This window comes from Euwallacea similis, chromosome 25 (genome assembly GCF_039881205.1).
Source record: "Euwallacea similis isolate ESF13 chromosome 25, ESF131.1, whole genome shotgun sequence".
Taxonomy (NCBI): Eukaryota; Metazoa; Arthropoda; class Insecta; order Coleoptera; family Curculionidae; genus Euwallacea; species Euwallacea similis.
The window spans coordinates 2,579,407-2,603,705 of NC_089633.1; the positions used below are offsets into that span (position 1 = coordinate 2,579,407).

Genomic DNA, 24,299 nt, shown 5'->3' on the forward strand with positions numbered 1-24,299 from the left:
GGTCGAAGGTGTTTCGATAAAACTGAATAATTTTTCAATCTTAAAATATGCTCGACCTTTAGCGAAATGTAGGACAATCCAAGTATCTAAAAAACTGAATTTATGTACTTAAGTAGGCAATGTAATAACCAAGTCGACAACAAGTATTACTTAAACTAGTTGCGTTAGGTCGATGGAAATGAACATGTTTTGTAAATGCCTGGGGACAATTAAATGAATATAAATGTGACAATAACTTCTATTATAGTCGTGCATTGCATGCTATCGTCTCGGAAAAATTTAAAAATCTTTTGTTTATGATTAATTTATGAAAAAATGTCTTAGGCAAAAGAGTAGAATCCAGAATACAAAAAAAAATCTCACTAGGAGAGAAGAAATTGGTACCAAGAAGATTAAATTTCAGAAGAAAAACTTAATGGCATTGCTTCGATAAAATCACAATACAAATACAAAAAAATCGATAAAAAAAAGAGAATGAAAAAATATTTCAATGTGTAAGATAATCCATAAGATTTGTAATTGATGAGATATTCTGTGATTCGGACGAAGAACAGCAGGGTCAGTATAACTCAAAACGAATAAACAGAAAAAGAAGTAAATTGTAAAAAAAAATTAATTACACCTATCAAGCATGAAACCGATACATTTGAGGCAGATTATTCATTTTTTCTTTTATTTTAGTAAACATTAAGTTCAAAACTTAGAAAAAAAACAAAACTACAAAACGAAAATGAATATACAAAAATGTTATATATAAAATTCCTTGCGGATGTGAGAAATTTTATATTGGCGAAATCATTAAACCCTTAAAGAAGATAATTAAAAAGCACCAAACTACATTACATATAATACAACATATTTCATAGGTCAAATATATGCCAACATGCCTTTGATAATAATTACGGAATTAAATGAAACTTGTATCGTCATCAAGGAATAATTATTAAAGAAGTATATTTTACTTAATAAAAACCAATATGCGGCCTCTTGTTCAGTAGGCATGGACACCTTGGTAGCTATACTTGAGCAGAGGTCAACCTCTGACATACAAAAAAAAACTGAAGACTAGCAAATACCACTTAGAGTAATCACCAATAAAAAATCTCCAAAAAAGAAATACTCTACTTTTCTGATGGGAATTCTGGCTCCTCTTGTCGTGATATATAATAAACAAAAAAATTGTAATTACATCTGAAAGAGCTGAAAATTACTACATCGAGTTGCAATTACGGATAGATGAAAAAGAGCCACTGTCACAAAATTTCAAGCAGAAAGAAGAATATAAAAAAGCACAGATTTTTTATGATTCTCGATTAAATTATTTTATTGAGGAGAAACGTGAACTATTAGGCCTCAAGGGCTAAAATTGCATAAGCGAAACAGAAACAATTCACTTCCTTGACAGGATTTCTGGAATATCCTACATCTATCTACTAGAAACATTAGCCATTAGGTTAAGGTCCAGATGCGGAAGCATAATAGAACAAATCTACCTCATTTGTAGGGATTCTGGGAACAGACATCTAAAATTCGACCTTAGGCACGGAGTTTTTCTGTGAGATTACAGCCTAAGAAGAGCAGCACGAATTCAAAACTAAATTATCTACTGGTACCCGAAGGAGATGACACCGAACATTTATCCTTTTCTTGCCCGAAACAAATTCAGCTTAAAAGCCTGTCCTGAGTAAATCAGTTAAGAATGAGCTCCATCCTAGATGTTGGTATACTATGTACCCGGTCCTCCATGATAACACTATCACTAAGAATGTAATTTTGACATCACATACTTTGTAATTACTATTGAGTGATTTTATTCTAATTACTAACTTGACTATGTTTGACACTTGAACCCTCAAAGAATCAATATTTTTCAAAATTAATCCACTTCGCAGTGATTAAATTTAATTGATTTTGATTTTCCGGCTTTAAATTCTAACGACGATCTTTGAACTAGTCTACAGACAGTTCCTCAACCATCACTTGATTTTAACCAACTCTCTTCATCCTCTTGATAGTTACTAGTAGCTAATCTTCATCAATCTTTTAACTGTACTGTACTGTATACCTGCACAGACTTCCAATAAGGTAAATAAGTTGTCACAAATAATACTTAAACCGCCATAATCAAGGAAATCCATCTATGGGTTGAACAACTCCAAAAGAGTAGCCGCTGAGCCTAGCCACATGTCTCTAAAAATGCACTTATAGCCCGATGGGTACTTCCCACATTTTATGGAGAATATACCGTAAAAGCAACTAATTATAGGCTATTTCACCTTGATTAAGTTGGTTAACATGTGATATGTTTGCCATTTCCTCCATGGCCCATTTGCAATTTCTCCAAAACATTTTTATTTGCAATTCGGCGGAAATCGAAGAAATCTAAACCTCAAACAACACAGTTCCTAACCAGATCCAATTCCAGGCATGATTAATGTGTACTCCCAAATGATGTGATTTATCAAGATCGTAATTTGAAGTAGCTACTAATGGTCTACAGGTTTACCTCATCGCTGGTTGGAATATAGAACAAGTTTCATAAATCTTTTTTGACAAATTTGCTTCCTAAATAGCGAAAACCCTTAGTTATATTGTCGTCGAATTAAAAGGAAACCTGTATTTCTTACACGATACTGATAATATCTTAATTTACTTTTTAATGCAGCTTCACAACTTACGAAAGGAACCTTGGCAGGAACAACATATGATCAAAGTAGGAATTGTCCACAAACCTGGAAAAAAAAGAAAAATCTTTTAATCTTAACCATAAAGAAGAAGTTTGTGCATTAATAAACTTCAAAGCTGATCCACTGTCAGAGCCACGATCTTTTGAGAGTTAATCTAGTTGAGAACTTTCTAAAGGCACCATCGATGCTTTCTACTATAAAAATATCATTTCAAGTGGAAACCAATGAATGCAATTTTCCGCAAAAGAAACAACTCGATCCGCAACTAACACTCCGACGTCGGGTATCGATTTCTCTGAACGCCATTTCGGCACATAGCAACCACAGAACGCCAAGCCCCGACCCCGAAAAACGCTTCAAGGGGAGGCAAAATGGGGTGAATGGGGACATAGATTGCCCCAGCAGGGGTGCACTTGGTTACTACGATGCGATATGCTAATGGGGGCTGGGAAAGGGGTTAGTTGACAATCAAAATGGAGTCAGCATAAAATTATGGGGTTCCTGGTTACGCAGATGGATAACGTCGACATAAATTAGCTACTTATCTGACTAATTGGTGGCTCGTTTGTACTTCTGTATGAATATAAATAAAATGGCACTGAAGAATTTTCTACAAGTTAAAGTACAAGTCGTAAGAGTAAGGTTTTAATCCTGCTAATATGAAACCGAAAGGAAATCGCAGTTTACACTCGAGCTTGTTTGAATCAAACCATATAAATGAAGAAGACTTACGATGTGTCCACAAAGTGCATTTCCTTAGGATACTTAACTTACCATAAATATGAACTATGGCTGGGAACGTTCTCGTGGATGAAAATGAGAAATGTCGATATCAATTTGCCGCAACAACAGAACGAAATATTGATGCAACAGTAGGGCAAATAAAGAGTCCAATTTACTTCGCAATAGAAAGAAACTTCATTGATTTGATAGGAATTTTCTTTTTTAAGATGGTGCAGTGACGTGAGCTAACGTAAAAACTGTTGCGCCTATTAATGAATATTTCGTGATTCAAGTTTTTAAATATGGAATATCTAAGATGACAAAGATTAAATAATATGAAGAGATGACTAAATGTTCATTCTTCTTTTGTTGCTAAATATGCCAGTTTAAGCAATAAAATAAGATTTTGATGGGTAAATTGACAAGTAGTGTGAACTGAGGTCTTGAACGTTGAAAGCAATAGTGAATAATTTGAAAAAAGACCATATTAGTGTTGTAGCTTATTACTGAACTCAAAAAGATAGGGGGTAAACCAAGATTTAAAGGCTATATTGGAGAGATTCGATTCCTTAGTATTGTTATTGTAATGAAACTATAGTACTGAAAGAAAATATTCTCATATTTTCCAGATTAAAGTATTTTTGGATAGCAATGACTAAACTATGGTTTCATAGGGATTAATATTGAAAGGTCAGTAAAAAGAGGGGATATATCATGAGGTGCAAAATCTTTCTGGAGCCATGGGTACCGTAAGATGCATAATAAAAATATTGAAACCACATCTTCAGATGAATCATCTCCTTCCGGATGCTACTCTTTAGTATAATTCAAATTTGAAATCGATTATCCACTGAAGTGTCTTTCTAACTGGATCAGTTTTTTCAGAAATTCTGTTGCCCTAGCGAAAACTCAACTCCAACAAATGACATAATTCAATAGGTAATCTTGCCATTAAATACTTCATAAGCCTTCAGACATTTTTCCAGAATATTATTGAGACAATTAAGTATTATAATGCAATTAAGAAATACTACTTAGTTACCGAATTTCCTAGGGTGGTCCAATTTGATAGAGGTTTTATGCCGTCAACGATGGAAAAAAGATTTTTATGCCAGAAATGTTCTTCCATCCGAAATTTTGGAAAAACATTATAATTCGTGTTCAACCTCTTGGTCGAGATCGACATGAAGAAAAAGCACTTTCCACGTGACTAAATTTTTCTCAAAGTAATCTCATTTAATAGAGAATGTTACACCTTTTCTAATGGTGAAAAATCTTTATGTAATGAGTTTCCCTTTAGCTGCAATTTTGAAGAAACTTGGAAAAGAAAAAGCACTTTGTGTCTGATAAATTTTCCTCAGAGAATTCGTTTGATTGACACTTTATTCCATGATAAAACATACTTTTGTCAGGATTTTTCATTATGAAAAAAAAGTATTAACACTTTCCAAGGGACTAGTTGAAAACATTTTTTGTTCGGGATTTAGTCCCCTCATCAATATCTCTCAATCATTGACAAAACTGTTTCAAAATAATTTAAAACCTTTGTATGATAGTTTATGACCATATCAATCTTCAGTTAAACGGCACACAGTATGATGTTAAAAAATTCAACTAATTTGTTATAAAAAATTTGACTTTTTTAGACGAGACTTGTTTTTCTATACCCTTAAATGTAACAGCTGTGAAACGGTGTTCTGATGGATAAGATTTAAATTGCCCTAGGGTATTCTGGCCAACTATGGCTGAATCAAGACCGGAATGCCTGGTTAGAATTTCTACAAACGCTACTCAGACTGTGAGAAATATTGCGGCCTCTTGAAGAGGTATTTCTTGCTAGCTGAGAAGTAGCTTAGCAGCTAAAATTTGGTGAAAATATGCTGGAACTGGAATACTTTTCGATCCAAACAGTTTCCCGGATGCCTGAACGCTTGTAGGCTGTCTTAACTGAACTTGCTGTGCAAGGCAAACCAGTCAGAATAAAAACAACACGGGATGTAAAGTTGTTTTGAGTCGGGACGTAGATACCAAGTCGTCGGCCCCACTTTTTGGTCTGTTTTTAGACCTCTGGGTTTTAAGAGTCAGGCTTTGAGAAGAACCTGCCCGTACGTCTTAAATTACTAAATGAATGATACAAGATGGTGGCTTCAACCATTGAGTCACGTTGACAAAAAAAGTATGAACAATACACAGTCCCTTTACAAAAATCTGAAGGTTGCCCACGTGCTATGCCTTAGGAAATTTATACCTACCCGGTTAAACAATGTAAGAAATGCGAATTAAATTACCAGTCACTTACTCATTAACCATTTCATTGTGTATGGGCATAATATTCCTGCTTAATTTTTTTTGGTGTCAATCACGCGTTTGTCAATACATTGTTTCAAGTTGTAGTCCGGTGAGGACCTTGGCATTCACCAGCTGAAAGGTTATTTTTTCTCCAGCGGTGCACATTTAGCACACATTTTTATCAAATCCTATATTAGCAAAGCTATTGGCCAAAAAGAGAAAAAGATCATTTCGACTTAAGTCACTAATCAATATAATCTGCATAATTCGCTATTAAACCAGATTAGGTAAGACAAACGGTCTACTTTCAAAAAGATTTGTTAACATGTAGTTGACTTCATATCACACAAACCACCCACGCAAACGTAATTAAACTAATAGCTCCCCTAGAAATATAACGCAAAATGTGCCAGGAAAACTACGAAACAATTTTTAACCAACTCATGGCCTTTGTCTTTACTTGACATGAGCCAAATGCATTGCTAATCGTATTACATGGGCTGCCAATTAAACTAACACACAAATGTCTAGTATGGTACACCTCCCTTAAATTGTTTACCCTCCGCAAACAGGCACGATCTAATGCAAAATTTACCTATGTAGTCCGGTACATGGCCCGATGGTAAATTTACACAATTTTCCGTCGTTGAGGGAAGTTGCCAAATGATTTGTTTTATTTACACTCGCCCTATTGGGAATGTAAACTGTTTCTGCCAAGATATATGGCGCAAAATTACCTAAATTGTAAATGGCCCGGGAAATTTCATTGTTAAGAGATTCCAACATACCAACAAGAATTAATCTTTTGTATGTACAAGGTGTGCCGAATTTGACTTCCGACAAGGGGATCTTAGGAACTGTAAAAGATGGAAAATAAATTAAATGGACTGAAAGTTTCGTGGTAGTTAATAGCCTGTATGTGTATTAATATCATATAAATCAATCAGGTCAGTGAAATTATGACAAAAGCATGTCAGCTATGCAACATGTACATTCTAACACTTAGAACTGTACGTTATTATACCGATCTGGACATCCCGGACATATTTCTGCCTATTTCTACCTATATCCAGAATTACTTTTCTACCCCGTTGGAAGAAAACTATAGTTTCCTCCTCCTCTATAGACAGCCTGTACTCAGCACCCTCTGGCAATTTGATCAGATACATGTGATATTTTAATCTACAGTGATCAATGTTAATTTTTCCAGCAACATTCAGTTGGTACATCCGGTGAGTGAGGACAATCCTTACCATGTTATTAGGTAACCCAAATTTTTGCAACGGAGTGTGGCGGCAATTAGTGTCATATGCTAGTATCAGTTCCATCCGAATTCGATCTTGTTCGCAGTATTAAAATCCGTTAGAGTTATTGTTATCTTTCAATTCTTTTAATTCCAGTATACAGGGTGTTTCTAAGTATCGAGTACATACGGAAGGAGGTCATCTTTTGATATTTGCGTGACTAAAAGTTCATATAAACATATGTCGACAAACGCCTCGTTACCTATCTACAGGGTGTTCAAATGAATGTATATGTAAGGGTTGCAGGAGGTCACTCGCTATAGTTGATGTAACGTAGTTTCTTTGTTAACCTCTATTGTTATTATTTACGGTTACCCTTGCTTTAATTTTTAATAGATACTTCTAAATAAGGTCTCAAAATTCTTGAAAAAAGAGGATTACCTCTAATAAATTATTTTTGTTTGCTTACAATAAATTTTAATTTCATCTGGCAAATTACAGAAAATTGTTTTTTAACTTTTTTTTTCGTTAACCGACGCAGATACGAAAAAACTGCAACAGGCCAAAAAGTTTCTAAACAAAATAAGAAAGTAATTTTGTATTTTAGAATCTACCAGCGGTGCACTGCTGAAAAATTCAGGGGAAGAAAAAGGGACATGACTCCTGAAAGAATATCACCCTGTAGATTATCAAAACTATTTGACATGCACAATGATGTAAGTCCTACAGCGTAAAACTATATTCCTAAATTTAGCTAAACATTTCAAAAACTGCAGGAGCTACGAAGAAAAACTGAAAAATTTCTAAAATTTGAACACTGTAGACTGGTAACGAAACGTTTGTGGACCTATGTTCGTATGAACTTTTAGTTATAAAATAAGCAAAAGAATTATCCCTTTCGATACATACATGACATTTAGTAATACTCTGTTTAGAGTGGAGTAAACTGGGAACTCTCTATGGCCAATATAGCAGTGGTTCCAAAGCTTCCACATGATCTTCCCTAGACCGACATATCGTTGTAGCTAGCTCTATTTCTTAGTCACATTAGTACACGACCCAGAGGCTCTATACACAATGGGAGGATGCCTGTTGTGTTACACATATTTGTTACCCCAACCATCAGTTGCATATGATATAAAGAAATTTTGCGAAAATCATTTATATACATAAGTCTTCCTTGACATCTCGTGAATAGGGTGAGCCGAAAACTACAACTAGCAAATTGTCTACCATCAGGAACCATGACTATTTGCTTTTTACTCCAGATTATTGAACAGAATTGGTTGCCAGAGATTTATTAATGAGGGCAAATTTAAAGTTCTCCTATAAACAAACAGTAGTAATCACCAACAGAGAACGAAACACGTACAACATAACAAGTCGTCGAATTGCTGAAATCGGTTAATAAATGCCACAACTACGTGCACTATTATGTTTACTTTCAACAAATTGAGCCAAAGCCCGCCTAAAATAATTGCAACTTCAAACAGCAAACTATTCCTCTGTACCTCCTTTGAGAGCTAATGCCGATATTTTGGTCCCGTTTTCCCCTGGAAACATCGTGTTTCTGTATTTACCAACATACAAGCATAAATGTGTCATTCAGCAACCAAAAACACATTGACCGATAACTGCAAATAAAAAAAAGCTGGCAGCCATCTTGCATTTAGATCACGTTTTTGCGAACATCGTGATAAAAGATGACCATATTTAGCTCTGTTCGGAACGTCACGATCGGTCTATAATTTTAGATCAGGCAAACGATGAATGATGACAAACTGATGCATGGTGGTGCCATAATATTACGGGACTCGGCCATTTTCCCCAATTATAGGGTTTGTATATTAAGTGCCCTTCGATGGACGATGGTTATTAATCAAAATTAGCCATAAAATCTCATACATACCCTAAAATTGGTTCACTATATGTTCAAATGACAATGACACAGAAATTGCAGTTATGGCTGTATGAACGTGGTTTTTACTAGTCGTACGCATACGGAATTAGATCTACATCTAACATCGTAGTGATCTGATCCTTTGTGATAAAAATAACAATTTAACAATACATTATTTGAATGGTAATTTACGGACAAAAATAATGAAGTCTGAGCGGAGGAGAGGAAAGCGAAAACAAGACATTTTGCGGAAGACACCCCAGGCTCTTCCTATTTAGAGAAATAGAAACAAAATAGAGTGTAAAAGCAAAAATTGGGACAAAATAGGTCTAAGAAACAAATCAACAAACCAAGCACTACCATTAACGCACATCAGATAGTTCGAGGTGAATTCAGCATCCCTCAGAATGCGGCAACCCACATGTCACTTCTTCCAAAACGTGATTTGACGATCATTAAAGAGGATCTTGTTTATTGTTGTTTCTACCCTGTCACCCCATATGAGCCGTAAATGCGGGTGCGAATGCACTGGATTTTTTGTCCATTCATGGGTCGACGACCCCAATTTCGGTGCAAGTATCCATTTATTCGTTGAAACCTCCTCGAAGGGGAGGCCTTGTACACCCCCGGCCTTCGTTCCTACCATTTATTTGGCGCACGAAACTTCTATCGATTTCGGGGAGACTCGCCCTCTGTTAGGGCGAGAAAGGATCAAAGTTGTATAACGTAAAATTGTTGTAACTTAGTCAGGAGTGAAATCAAAGGTAAATTGAAAGGTAATGTGCAATACTGACCATTAAGTGTATGTATATTGTACAGAGTGCAACTCTGACTTTAACCAACTCTAAAAACGAGAAAAGGTACTTACGCTTAAAAATGCTCCCAATGAATCGAAAAAAAGAATGATTAACTCTCTGAGACTTTTTTCACCTTTTACTGACCAAAGTAACAAAAAATTGAGTGAAAGGAACTAATTTTACAATAGCGACTTTACTGACGGCCTTGACCTCTGACTTAGCTACAACAAATTTTACCTCGTTGAAGGAGGAGTTGGAATTGCGAAACATCAGAATTAAATAAAAGAAAAAGAAAAAACGAGGATGGTGCTTTTAAGGATTGGTAGATTCAGAGGTGTTGATCAAAGAACATACAATGTGACCCGAATTAGGCCTATATGTATGCATATTTTGAAAACTAGAAGAGCTAGAAAAATAGTTAAAAAAGGAAGGATGTAGGGAAATTAAAGATCAATTCAAAGAAGTTTTGAAAGCAATTCTAAGTTGTTTGATTTTCGAGTTATTCTCTAAAAGTCAAATTTGTTTTCGAAAACGTGCGGTAATTTCCTAAATTCAAAAATTTTCAAATCTGAAAAAGTATAGTTTGAATAACTTTTTGAGAGCTATCCACATGTATGACATGAATGAAGTGGTGAAATTTTTTAATAAGTCAGACGTCACCTAGTTTATATAGACCCAGAATACTACAGCGACCACGGAGAGTATACTGTAACCCTCCTTTTTTGAAAACAATTCCCACATATTATATATTATCCTAATCACGATCTGATCCTAAGTAACAATACTAGTCAGATAAATATTGGGAGATTTCTCTTCAAGGCCCCTTTTTAACATTGAATAACATATGTCAACGCAATTCCATATTAATTTACCTCTTTGTATTTATCTATATCTTTTCTTTTATATGTAGATCGGTGAGCATTTGTGCGTGGGTTTTACTGAAACACAAATATAACATGAAAACAGTAGTTCTAGAATGGAAATATATAATATTTAGCACTGCCATTCGTACCGTTAGTAATATTTACTCCCACCCAGACTTCCACAAACAGTTTTGCTACCATTAGGCCAAAACAAACAATCTGAACACACTGCGGAAACATAATTATAATATTAAATGGCCAATTTAACATTGAAATAACTAATCAACACCATATCAATGGAATATCCAATGCGGGGCTGTCTATTCAGTTGCGGGTTGCGGATAATAACTATAATAACATTGAAGAATATTTTAAACAAAGCCGGCATAATAAATTTATCGGATCGTTATTGGCTCAGAGTTCCTAGTGTACTTCACGTATCAATTAACACGGAATTAACGTAGGTTTACTTTAATTTTTTTAAGTTGATTTTTAAGTCTTAAAAGGTGCCGCATCTTCTACTCGTGTGCTCTTTTTCTTTAAGACATAAAAATTGCGGATAGTAAATATTTATCATATATTTTTCAGAAAAGATACGAGAAGATTATTAGTTACTTCAAGATGGTTGAGAGTTAATTCAGCTTGTAACCGATTACTGTAGGTCGGTTCGAATGAAAGTTTGTAACAAATTGAAATAAAACATTTTTCAGTAATTTTAAAGAGCTCCTGTTCGGAAATGTCTCGGCCAACTTTCATGAACAAAAAATATCCTCAAAGTCCATTTCTTCTAGGGTCATTAACCATTACTAATATTTAAAAAAAAAATCCAATGATTCTAGAAGAACCGGTCTTGCAGTAACAACCTGTAGTTGAAATGTTTTCCACTGAAAAATCCATTATCAGGTTAATGCGGGTTAGGTAAAATTAAAGGAGAGGGGAACGTGTTATTTTTATCTAGGAACAAAGAATTATAACTAACTTTGGTTTATTCTAAACCGATACGTCCGATTTCGTAATTTTGATTTGCCAGACAACAGTTCCCGTTTCCCTACAGCCAGAAAAAGACCAACAACGTATGGCAGAAACAACAGAATCTATAAATGTAGCATAAACTTAAAAAATATATTAACTCTTTCCAAGTTGCTTACGGGAAAGTTTTTGAATCATGTAGCAGGTAAATGCACAGGACTAGGATTAATCATTGGATTATTGGCGTAAATATTCAACCCACCTCGTCTCCATAACACCGAGACTGACAGGAGTTCCGACTCCCCTCCCTGTTACTGTTCCGGTCAGTCTAATGTTCAACGAGTACTGTCCTTGACCGAAATAACAGTACTGTAGCCCTTGCTGACGTAGGAAACAAACCCCCGACGGGATCACAGCTGGTACCCCCCACACCAACTGGCCGCCTACACCCCAAACATAAAAGAACTTCTCCACGGGGTGAACAGCCCTTACGGGACCTTTGGTCGATCCTAGAGGAGGGAACTGAAAGCACTGTATTTGTGGTGGTGGGGGAACACTCACACTGGCAGTTTTGAGTCCTAGCGTACCGTAAACGAGTACCGGCAAATTGGCGGTGGTCAAGTGTCCGGCCGGCGGGTGGGTGGCGGTTGGACTTAGGGTCACGTCGGCGGGACGAATGACGTTGCGGATAATCGGGTGTGTATTGTAAAAAACTCGTCCAGTTGGTAATTGCAGGGAAGACGTTAACATGACCGCAGGACCCGCCAGAACTGATGATTGCAACGAGGTTCGAGCGAAATCGGCGAGGAGCGAGGGGAAACGGTTCGCCGCCTCGCGGTGTCGGTGGGGCCGAACAGCGTTGTCAACTTGCAGGAAGGATTTTTTTGGCAAAATGCAAATAAACATTTGTCCCGAACGGTCAGACAAAACAAAAGCAAAATCCACTAACTAATTAATCGCAATCACCGACACCATTTGCGATTTAACCGCGGACGCACGGAAAAGTAGAACCTAGACCGCCGCGCCAAGATATGTTTGTGAAATAATGAGAGCGAGATTACGAGACACGGCAGACCGGCACGACGAAAGTGAAAACTTTTATTTTATTAATATTATGTCGCATGGAGAGAGAGCTTAAACATATGTTCAAAATCATAAACATTTTTGATTTGAAGTTACGCAAACCAGTTCCAGCAGCTTCTTGACAAATACGCAACAACTGCGAGGATCTGTGGAACCCAAAATAAACCATGTTGACATCACTACCTAAGCAGTACTGCAACTTGCACTTTAAAACCTCAAAAATCTGTCTCGTCCATATTTCCAACAGCGGCAACAATGCAGATCCGCCTGCGCCTTTTCGTTCAATGCCAACGGGGAGATTCACAAGGGGTGCGAAATTTCCAACATTGCCACGCCATGAATGACAATGAAAAATTTGAGGAAAAGCAATGTTGTCGGATCAATACACGTTTCACACTATCACACGTACGCCAAAAACACGATTACTCCTAAAAAAAAACACCAGTCACAAACGTCTTGAGGCCAATAAGCTCAAATGGGATACAACGACCTTATCCATTCCCATGATAATTGAAAACTTGATGAACTCAATTAATTGTTCAAAGGACTGAATATTGCTGATAGCAATGGCGGATGTCACCATTAGAGAAGTTAAATTTCCTGAACTGCATGACGTTTGCGAAAACTCGAAAATATTTGCGAGGAAAACCTTTCGAAAAATCTTTTTTACGATTAGACAGAACATATGCACTTCCTGTCTAGTCGTAACAAGGACAATTGCTCCACGGGTCCCTGAGATATCGGAAATTCAAATTTGAAAGTCTGAAAAAACTTGCTCGCTCCTTCCTTTGATATTTTCTGGAAAATTTAGAAATTTTGCCAGATTCCCCGGCTAATGCCAAGTGGCTGGAAATCTCCCCTAGTCGAACCTGGACCGCCGGGGTCGCCCGGTCGTACCCGCTCGGCCAGACGTGCCTCTCTCCGGTTCGACCTAGACGGCCGGAGCGAAATGGATCTTACATTGATCCTGAATATCTCAATTGAGGAAAAAGAGAAAGTGTTAAAATTTCTGTGTCGTTGGAATCGAAAGTCTGGCATATAAGAAATTCTCGTTAATCCTTAATATAATTGCACTTATCATCAACAACTTTGTCCACGGAACTCTTGACCAGTCATTTTTGAAACACACTTAAGACATATAATTTAATTTTTTTCTGATTTAATTAGTTTGGAGACTATTGTAACATTAAAAAAGGGGACAATTGAATTTGTTATAAAACCAGTAGGCCTTAATTATAAATTAAATCAGGTTTTAAAAAATCATAACATTTTAAGAGTGAGCCTACCCTAAGCCAATCTCTATCGAACTGTCGATCACTTCAAGTTTCTGCTAACTGGAGATATTAATAAAAGAAATCAATTTCCAAAATTTGGTTGTTCTATGTTAGGGCATTGTTAAAGTAGTTTTTTTTTCAAGATTTTCTGAGGCTAATATCTCAGGAACAGTACACATGGGAAAAAAATTTCATATGAAAAATCGACTTATTTTGTATTCTGTGTGTGTATGTAAAGCATATTTAGATATTATGTATCGGTGTAGTGTTCACCATATAGAGTATTATTTTATCCAAAACGTGCAAATAATCGCAATACAGAGCTGAAGACCCATTTAATCCAACTGAAATGTGATATATTACTTGCGTAAGAACGGAAAAATACATTCCTCATGGAAAAATATTGTTTGAGTGGTCTATTAAAATTCCATAACTCTCCATGCATTATTTTTCCATAGATATCTTGGTAATTCTTATCTGTATATTCAAGGCATTATATTACCATATTACCAGTGACAGTAATTTTACATAAATATTTTTTGTACTGAATATTTGTTCAATATATTTTTCTGATTTAGGTAAAGCTATCCTCACCAAATGTAATATTTCTACCTAAAAGTGTTTTGTCTAAAAATTTCAAAGCTGAATTTTTATTTTTATTTTAGGTTTTTCACTTTTTGTTCAATATTGCCTTTGTTTATAATCATATATAAAATTAGAGAGATTCAAATTCTGTATTCCTCTCGGAATCCCTTATTTAATGTTCTTTACCTATTGACATTAACCTTTTCTTAATCTGACAAATGATTCTCTATGGCTAATGCTATGAGATATTTTAAGCTATGCAATGCTTTATGTAACTTATAGTTCATGCCATTGTGTTCTAAATCTTCCGCGATTGATATTGTCATATCAAATGAATGAATATCAAGCGTATCAAGTCAATTCGCTACTCATACCTCAAGTACAACTGAATTCTAAGGCTTAAGAAGGTTTCTTTCTTTTTATTCCTGCCAAATCTCATGATTTGAGAACACGTCCAAAATTATTTGATGTAACAAAAAACGTCTGTTTTCATTAATTAATATCACAAAAATCGTCGTACAGCAAGTCGCCGATTCATAAATCAATCATTCAATTATGGTAACAATAAACACTTCTGTTTGATTCATGTCTTGTAGGTGATGAATGTCTCATAATAGTTTTTCTGCTGGGATTCGAAGATTCTAGAAGGCTATATATATTGTAAAAGAAATTTTATGTAAAATACATACAACCTCGTTTACAATTAACTTTGCATTCATCTAAACAGGTAAAAGAACGCTAAGGTCCACTGATGTCAGAAGTATTTTAAATAGTTATGACAGGGTTTGTCAGAATGCCATTTAAGTAGCGTTTTTCGTTAATAAAAAACTGGCAAATGTAGAAAAATCTATTTTAAACACCCTGTTTACTACATGAAATAACGTCACTCTCTAGCCTGAAGAGTACCTGTAAGGGTTATAAAGCAAAAGTTGATGATATGAACGAAAATGTGAATTTTCCAAAATAAACCAAGATATTGTTATTCTGAAGAAACGAATAACAGCTGAATTTTTACACAGAGGACTAAAAGGATTACAGGTGAACAACATCCATCTGTGGCAATAATAAGAGATGAAAATGCTGGTAAAGTGAGCTATTTAACTCGAAAAGAAGCTAAACCGAAAATAAAGAGCTACAGACAGAAATCAGCCATAGAACAAATGGAGACTTTTGGTGTGTCTGGATTAAGCGAATTGGAGGAAAAAGACGAGCACTCACAAGAATTAACGGAAGTATGTGCCCTATAGTAAGAGCGAGAAAGTCGGTGAAAGTAATGATGATAATGCTGATCGTTGAAATTTAAAAACTCGCTGTACATCAGCATATGACTGAGGCAATAAAAGACATCCATATGAAATTAAAGATAACACCGCCTAAGTAACACATAGAATGTTGTCATTCCGAACAAAAAGGGACATCACAAGTGATTATTAAGGTTTGCAAGGTGCTTAAAAATTGCCCTGGAGCTTTCTAAGGACTTAAACACTGACTCAAAAATTAACTGTGACAAAACCAATACTCATATAATGTAATGAAAACTCCTTTAATTACTCATATAAAACTGATTGAGATTTAATTAAGCGCTAAAAATTAAAGGCAATTTTTAAAATTTTTCCTGATGGTTTTATTGAAAATTTTACCTCTTTATATAAAAGATGCTGATACATGTTTAGGTAAAAGCATGACAATCCCAATTAATGTAATTGGCGATAGTTTGTTTCCGCTCATTAACCCTGACCCTATAGTGTTATCTGACGTTTTAATTTCAGGTCACTAAAGGTCAGGAAAATATGGCACCGATAAAGACAACAGTTAAATGGAAACAAATACAAAATTTTACACGACTAACCAATCACACCCTCCGTTCGAAACAATTTCCACTACCTCAAATAAATTTAACAAATAAGAAATTTTGGAGGTCCACAAACTCATTGGTCAATATCTAATGAGCCATAATCATTGAAAATTGATTATAATTGCTAAATCGCACTGAAATTTGAATTTTTCCGGGCAACAGTAATTGTTAATTCTAGCGTTAGAAGAAAAAGCACTCTTCTATCAACTTGTATGTCCTACTTAATGCCATCTTCAAAGCATAGAAAGGAAACTCTGAGCTAAGTCTTACGGCAAACATTCAACTTTGAACTAATCATATTTCCACCCTTATGAGGAAAATTTAAATTGGCAACAACATTGCAACACTGCACCGACATGCTATCATAACAGGGGTTGGCAGTCGTTCAACCCTTGTAAATGTTTCCAGACGGCCCTCTCCCAAAAGCAAAAAAAAAAAAAACAATTCGTCGGGCCACATTGTCAAATTAAAGTTGACTTTTTATCGCTCGACTCAAGGTTCCGTTGCATCTGAGAATATTTAAAAGCCATATAAAAGATAAGTTTCCTTCCTTGTCTGGTATTCTAAAGCGCGAACAACAAAGTCACATTATCCCTTAATTTCTAGGTCGCTCCTATTGCTCACGTGGAAAAATGGAAAATGCGATGGAGAGAAATTCCAGTCGGAGCTATTAATGGAAAAGGAGGAGTCCAGGCTGTTGGCTAGAATCGGAAAATCCGCACAGCACTTTACGTGATTTCCAGTCTAGATAAATAGAATGACGTGAGAAGGAAATGAAGAAAAAGTCTTTGATGATTATTGTACAACTTCATGGAAATATCGAAAAGCTGCACACGCAGTTCCCTAAATGTTTAAAAAATATGGCCTCATCTAAAAATAACGGCTTATAGAAATGATTTCTTTTTAAATTAAATTAATTCCAAAACAATGCCCCTTCAAATTCAATTTGCACGACTCTGCTCGAAGGGAAGGACAAGCTGATGCAGCAAAGACATTCCGCTGCTGGAAAGTTTCATAGTGGTATAAGTTATAAATGGAAGACGTACGTCGGTTAGTGCTTCATAAAATGTCAACAGGGGCGCAGACTCTGCGTATTGATTCGAACGAACCTTCTTTTTTAAATGGGCGCGCCGTATTATAGTCGGAGGGACTAAAACTATGAGGTACAGGGTTGCCAGGACGCCGTTTTGATATGATGTCCCTGGATGTTTATTATTAGTTAAACAATGCACAATTACCTCGCAAATAATATATATACAAAGCAACCCCAGTTCACGGCGTATATTTTAAAAATATTGTGGAACCTGTATATACTAATCAATTTTAGATAATTCTGTATTTACATCTTTAATTTTTACATGTTCTGATAGCGATTATGAAAGAGCTGTCAGACTGTCCATTTTGTTCCAAATATTTACTACTAAATATAAACTTATACACACGTTTGCCAGTACTTTGAAATTTCATTTACCTCGTGGAAACTGGAAATACTTCCTAGTATATGTCGAAATAACTCAGCTACAGGAAAATATAGTAATCACAATAGAGGTGACGATGTGTATTAGGATGTATGTTTAAGCCACCTTAAATACCACCCATCCACATATTGAGAAAAGCAAATTTTTATCGAGATAAAGGCTCTTTCCCTCACAAACTATAAAACGTGATCCTCAAAAATAATTTCACTTTGAACCCTAGCTGAATATTTTAGAGACTAGCTGCTTATTTTGAAAATACATATCTTTTGGACTGTGCTTTCCGCTTAAATTCACAGAAAAATGTTATGTTTACAATTTTTATGAGCTTTATCGTCGTCTACCACGCGAAACAAGAATCCATTAGAAAAAGGGCAATGAGAAAACAAAAATCTCCAACAGCTTTAAGTGGATTAAACGGACTGATTTATTCCTAAACGCCGTGTCTTATAAATTGCTGCCGACTTTTTTGACGTCGGAACTAAAATTCCTGCCTTTTTAAAATTAAAAACAAAAAAATATATTATTTTGGTTGGTAAAATTCCACCGCAAAAATTTACAAGCCCGAACGTAATTTTTAAATCAATTTCGTAATTTCCTCTTCTAGCCGGGTAATAGGTTCACTCTCACCTTATCGCACCAGTAAGTGGAAAGTAGATTGTATTATATTGCCACTAATTTTTAACCGAAATTCACTCTTACTTTCGTCAGCCCATACAGTTCCGTTGTTACCTGTTTTAGTTTAGACGAATATTAGTGGGTAAAAGTCGTATAAATTAGCCTCAAGTTGTATTTGGGCAATAAGGAACACATTTGTGAAACTTCCTGCTATGGCTGATAATTATCTGTATGGTAAACCGTTCCTGAGTAAAAATTCGCAGGATATACATACACACTATCTAGTAATTTTGAAAAGCAAAATAGTCCTAACGCAGCCAATATTGAGCCAAACATAAATTCCATTTCACGTACTAATAAACCTCGTAATAAAAAGTCGAATGATTTATTACATAAGCAAAGAAATTTGGCATCGTTAATTGGCAAATTACATTGCAATAATTACAAACTAGCTTTTTAACATTGGCAACATTCCTAAAATTCTTACATTTACATGGAAATAGACACTAGCAATGATATTCAATATTTTCGCAAAAAAACTAGTAAACGCGGCCCTTGTACAACAAACTTGCGCTTTCAAAATGAAGCAATTTCCTCTCGTATTTCTTCATTCGCTCCAAATATATTTAAATTAGAAAGGACAAGTGAAGTTAGCGTGATTTATATGAAATTAATTAGTTTAAAAGTATCGTACGCAGCACCAATAAATGCGTGAAGGCATTTATAGTAAAAGGAGACAGGAACCGAAAGGTGCTGAAAAGCGAAAGAAAAAGTAACCGGCTATAATTTACCATATACAATTGTTATTTTGTAACCAATAGGCGTATGTTTCTTCAATTTTGATTGTCCAAATGTGTATTCGTCATTAAGAATTGCACACACCATTCACTGAAAGATTTATGACAGGACATCAAACCGTTACCAAACTTTGTGGTCTAAATGCCGGTGAAGTCAATAATAAAATGCTGGGGATTAGCACTCTCAAGATAAAAGTGTTCGAATTGGGGATGTGAAGGGGGTTTAATTAAAAAAATTAGTGTAGTGGTAGTATAAGTCTACGCATTATCAGAAACAATATTATCCAAGTGTTTGAGCGATTCGATTTCAAACTCTGCGTGAGCCTGATGAGATTAAGCTTATTAAAGCTTAATTAATATCTTTCGACGCTTTAGCAGTTATGATTTCGTGTGCGTGTAGAATATCCCTATCGATCTACACAAATCACCGTTGTACACTTGTAATGCTCATATTCACCACAAGTTCACCACCTTAGCTTAAGTCTAAGTGCGTCCTAAGCTAACACTTCTACATGCAAAACTGTCAGTATAAGCCACGCTCACCTTTAAGTGCGACTTAGTTAAAGTCGGCACAAACGGCCCTTAGATATGACTGTACAAGTAAGGAAAAAAACTTATTTATACAATTGGGATCTAACACTCCCAATTCACCATTAGGGTCAATGTCAAGCACGTCACTTCAATCATTCTTTATGTTCCCTTTTTTTGTATTGAACTTGCTGAGCCCAAATTAGCGGGTAGTCAGTCTTTTGTCCTTCATTACTTGTGGGGATAGCGGGGAACATCATGGAAAATCGTATGTCGATTTCTCTTTTTTTATCATTTATTTTCCTATATGTATTCTGTCCATTATCGAATTTTAGAACATTCAGGGAAACTAAGTACACGTGAGTGCATCTCAAAAAATAAATTCTACAGGAATTAATTGAAATAATCCTTTCCTCAGTGGCTTCTAAAATTGACCACTAAATCTAGCATACCCTCATTTAAAGAAAAAATGGACTCACATCAGCTTCAATGACATGAGAAGATCGTATGCTGCAACAATAGTTTGACACTGAATATCTAATTTTGGAGCAATACTGCGACTGCACTGCCCCGCCATATTCTCAAACGAAATATTTCAATTTTATTGCAAAGCATGTGCCCTACCGCACACAAAAAATCCTTACCAGAGGCAAAAATATGATTCGAGACAAGAAACCGCTCACCAGGTTACAGAACAATAATTTCTCATATAACACTTAGCGAGTACCATTTTAGAATAAATAATTCATGTTTAACCCTTTCCACCACACTTTACCCATTGGCACTATTTTCTTGTTACCGAACCTGCATGTTTTAAATTCAGCCATTACCTGTGCTATTTTGTTTGACCGTTGGTCACCAATCCTCGTTCTTACCAAATTCTAAATTTTTCTTCGTATGTATCATTTGAATGTATACACATGTTATTTTATCTTATCAATAATATAATAAAGCAATATCGTGAGGAGCACTTAATCAAACCTATTTATATGAACAAACATATCCAGCTTTCCAACATTCAAAGGCAGTCGTTCAATTTGTGACCATCACTTGCAAGGATATAAACCGAATATCCTATTTCAAAATCAAATTAGGATCACTTCAGATCAAACTTAACAGAACTTAAAATTCAAATTGTTTCCCAAAAAACTACAATTTGTAAAAGTGGCCCAAATTTGAAATTTCTGATATATTAATAAATATAAAATTGTAAAGTCTACCGAATTGCTATTTATCATGATGTGATAGATTTTTCTCTCTGTTAATCTGTTTGGTGCCAAACTACTAATGCGCTTTTAACTTTAACGTCAAGCTAGCGTCCATATAAACCAAAAATATGACCCATACCTAGCCTCTATTTTAACGCTGACATCGACATTAACATGCAGTTAAAATTGACAGCACATTAAAAGCTTGGCCCTTAATCAGAGAGATGTCAAATGACACGCAATACGGCACTTTTTGTTACCTCGCGATAGAATTAGCATGACAAGAAAATATGGATAATAGAGAGTGCATTGAAATTTGCGGAAAAAAACTTCCAAAAACAACCAATTTTAGAGGTTCAGATGTGACAAATCTTAAAAAGACTTCTCTAAAATGTTTATTAATGCATGTAACATATTTTTTGGTATTTACTACAATTTTTTTGAAAATTGTTAAAAAGCAAGGACATTTTCAATCACCAAATTCATTGCATTGAAAGTAGTGGCAAATTCCCTTGTGACGTTTGAGATCGATTATTCTAATCACAACCCCAATTTTTAGGTTAGGTATTACTAACTTTTACCAATTTTCATCTAACCACATTTTAAATTAAATAAACAGCAAAATCCACTGAATTAACACCTCTCAAATACCAAAACCAATAAAACTACAGAAACAATATTTCATATTTCAAATATATCACGAAAATTACCTATCCTATAAATTTATTCCCGCTTCATTTACACTAGTCCCATAGAAATACAATTTCGAATATATGATGTAAAAGGGCTTTATACATCAATAAACAATACACTTCATCCTCCACATTGCGTACGGCATCAACGCAATTCAGCCGCATGCATAAATTAATCCAGGACCGTCATTGGGTTGACAAGGGAGCCGAGCGGTAATGGGGGGGTAACACATAAAGGGGAGGATAAATTCGGGGGTAAATCGTGTAGCGGAACGGGGAACGGACATAATTGCACAGTCCTCAATTCTGAATATATCGGTGTATTACTTAGTAGGGATATACGAGCTGGTGTATCAACCCTTTGATAATGGGTTTGGGACAAAGGAGGGAGGGCAAGGCGAGTTATAATGTGATAGTCTTGTAATGACTATAGAAATTCCGCACATGGTTTGGTAATTATTACTGAAAATTAATATCATACCTGAAGTCATATAATACAATTCTCGCTCCTCTAGTATCCTCATTTTGGGTAACCACAATATCTGTGATAATCTGAAATAAAGAAAAATTTCATTAACTAAATGGACAAAATTCCTTAAATACATAAAAGTAACTGTGACGACGAATAACAGTAAATCAGCCCCGCTAATCAATTGTGTATAGTGTACATTTACAAAAATTACGTCACTTCACACATTACAGGTGATTGTTTAATAATTATTGTTTTAATAACCTTGAGTTTAAGTAGTGAAATATCATTAGCTTGACTACAATTAGTATAGGTATCCTTTTTTTTCTCTTGGTGTCACTGAAATGGAACTTTGAAAGGATTATGCTAATGCGTCGATTGTGTACGCTCTAACTATTTAGGTAGAATCTAACGGGTGGTTCTCCGTATTAATTTCACATTACTGACTTCACCTACTATCTTAGAAGTCAATTTTTTCACCTCTAACGACGCATTGAATAAGTGAACGGTACCATTTCTTCAATTTTATTTGAAAGGTCAAATTTGGCGGATCGAGAAATCAATCTGAAGAATGACCCACTAGCCTCTTAAATACCATAAATTCTCCTGAGGGTTTTTTTTCTTAACACCTTGATTTTTTTACATGCACATTTTGCCTAATGTGGAGGTTTTCAATTTAGGATGGTGTTTGTGCTTTGTTAGTCTGATATATCGAAGCCATCCCTTTCCCCCTGTGACTGGATATTTAATTTGTGAGAATAAGAATGATCTGATAAGATTGATAAAAAAATTCGTGTATGTGGGTGATATTGAAATGCGCTTGATTTATCGAGTAAGATTTGACATTAACGCCGGCGCAATTGAATGATTTATGAATATTCTAAAATTTTCAATGTCGTAATTTGATGCTGAGAGGCGTTATCACGTAAACAATCTAAATTGCATGGGTATTATTACCAGAGGCAACATTTTTAATGTGCGAAAGGGAGAAAAGTTTTAATAAATGAATATTCCTTAATAGCTGTCCTCGATGATAAAGCGAAGAAACGTGGTCATGTTTCGTAATATAAATTACCACATTATTTATCAATATTTTATTTAATAAAGTAAATTCATAACGAAGTATTCGCGGAAATATGAAGAGTACCAATTCTCAGGATTTTTTGCCAGTTTTGAATAAATCTCATTAATATATCTTCATTATTTATTATTCTTCTCATCATCAATGTTTTTTGGTTTATAGAACGTTCTTCTTCACTGCGTCGAGAATATCCTCTTAGCCCTTATGTAGCGAATCTGTTAATTGCGCAATTCGAGATTTAAAAATATGCCGTTTTAAAGTTAAAAAAAATCTAAAGACTTCCAGACATAGTGGAAAAAATCTGACATTTTGGAAAAACATTTTTATTTTTCTCAACTTATCGGGTGAAGTAATTCAAAATAATTGAAACTTCATCATAGCAACTATTCCTCTTCTACAACGTGGTGATGTCATATTTGAAGTCTGACGTTTCGATTTGCGACAACCATCATCAACCTGTTTTTTCTTACGAACACCATCTTGGATTTGTATTTCACTTTTGAATTCAGCCTTTTTTTATTACGATGATATATGACAAGTTAAAGTTCAAAATTGTGATTTGGTGGAATATCAAAAATTTTGTTTTTGCGAATGCCTTGGAAATAACATCTACACTTTTTCACACTATCTACACGAATTTCGCTTAACGTTGCCAACAGTTGCCAAATCAGCATAAATTTATCAACTACACACCTTTGTTAAATGAATAACAACGAGATTTACTAAAAACTTATTTTGCTTTGCATTGAAATGTACAAGTTGCTTCGGAAACATTATCCGGAAACAGCCAGCTCAAAATTGTTTTATATTCTTTTATAGAAATTTGGCCAAGTTTATTGCATTTTCCAACCCTAAAAGACGTATTCATATTCATAGACCAAATGGGAATGAAGTGGAATTTTACAGGTGGTGAGTAAAATATTAAAACCTTCTCAAAAATCATCAACGGCAATGAATTGAATTCTTGATTAAATTCAACAGTCATTCTACTTCGACAAGGGTATTAGCGGAAGAATTAACGTATCTCATTAGGTAATGTGGAGAGTCTTGAAAAAACATAACTATCGTCCGTTTAAAATTCATATCACCCAAGTCTGAAATATTTCCCGGTAGAGTCATTTCAAACAATGGAGAAATACGTTGGTCGGCACGTTCACCAGAT

The 24,299-nt window shown here is 35.1% G+C and overlaps 1 protein-coding gene across 2 annotated transcripts in view; it reads right to left on the bottom strand.

The window, feature by feature from the left end:
* Positions 1-24,299, bottom strand: part of gus (gustavus) — an 89,576-nt gene that overhangs the window by 50,382 nt on the left and 14,895 nt on the right. Inside the window, exon 2 of one of the 2 annotated variants that reach the window (XM_066402228.1) lies at positions 22,069-22,139. Coding sequence is in view for 1 of the 2 variants with exons in the window: in XM_066402223.1 (XP_066258320.1) it covers positions 11,735-12,378 (644 nt within the window). In the remaining variant the exon portion in view is untranslated. Of the gene's footprint in view, positions 1-11,734; positions 12,477-22,068; positions 22,140-24,299 lie in introns of those variants that run through there. The other variant, XM_066402223.1, reaches the window with a different exon arrangement.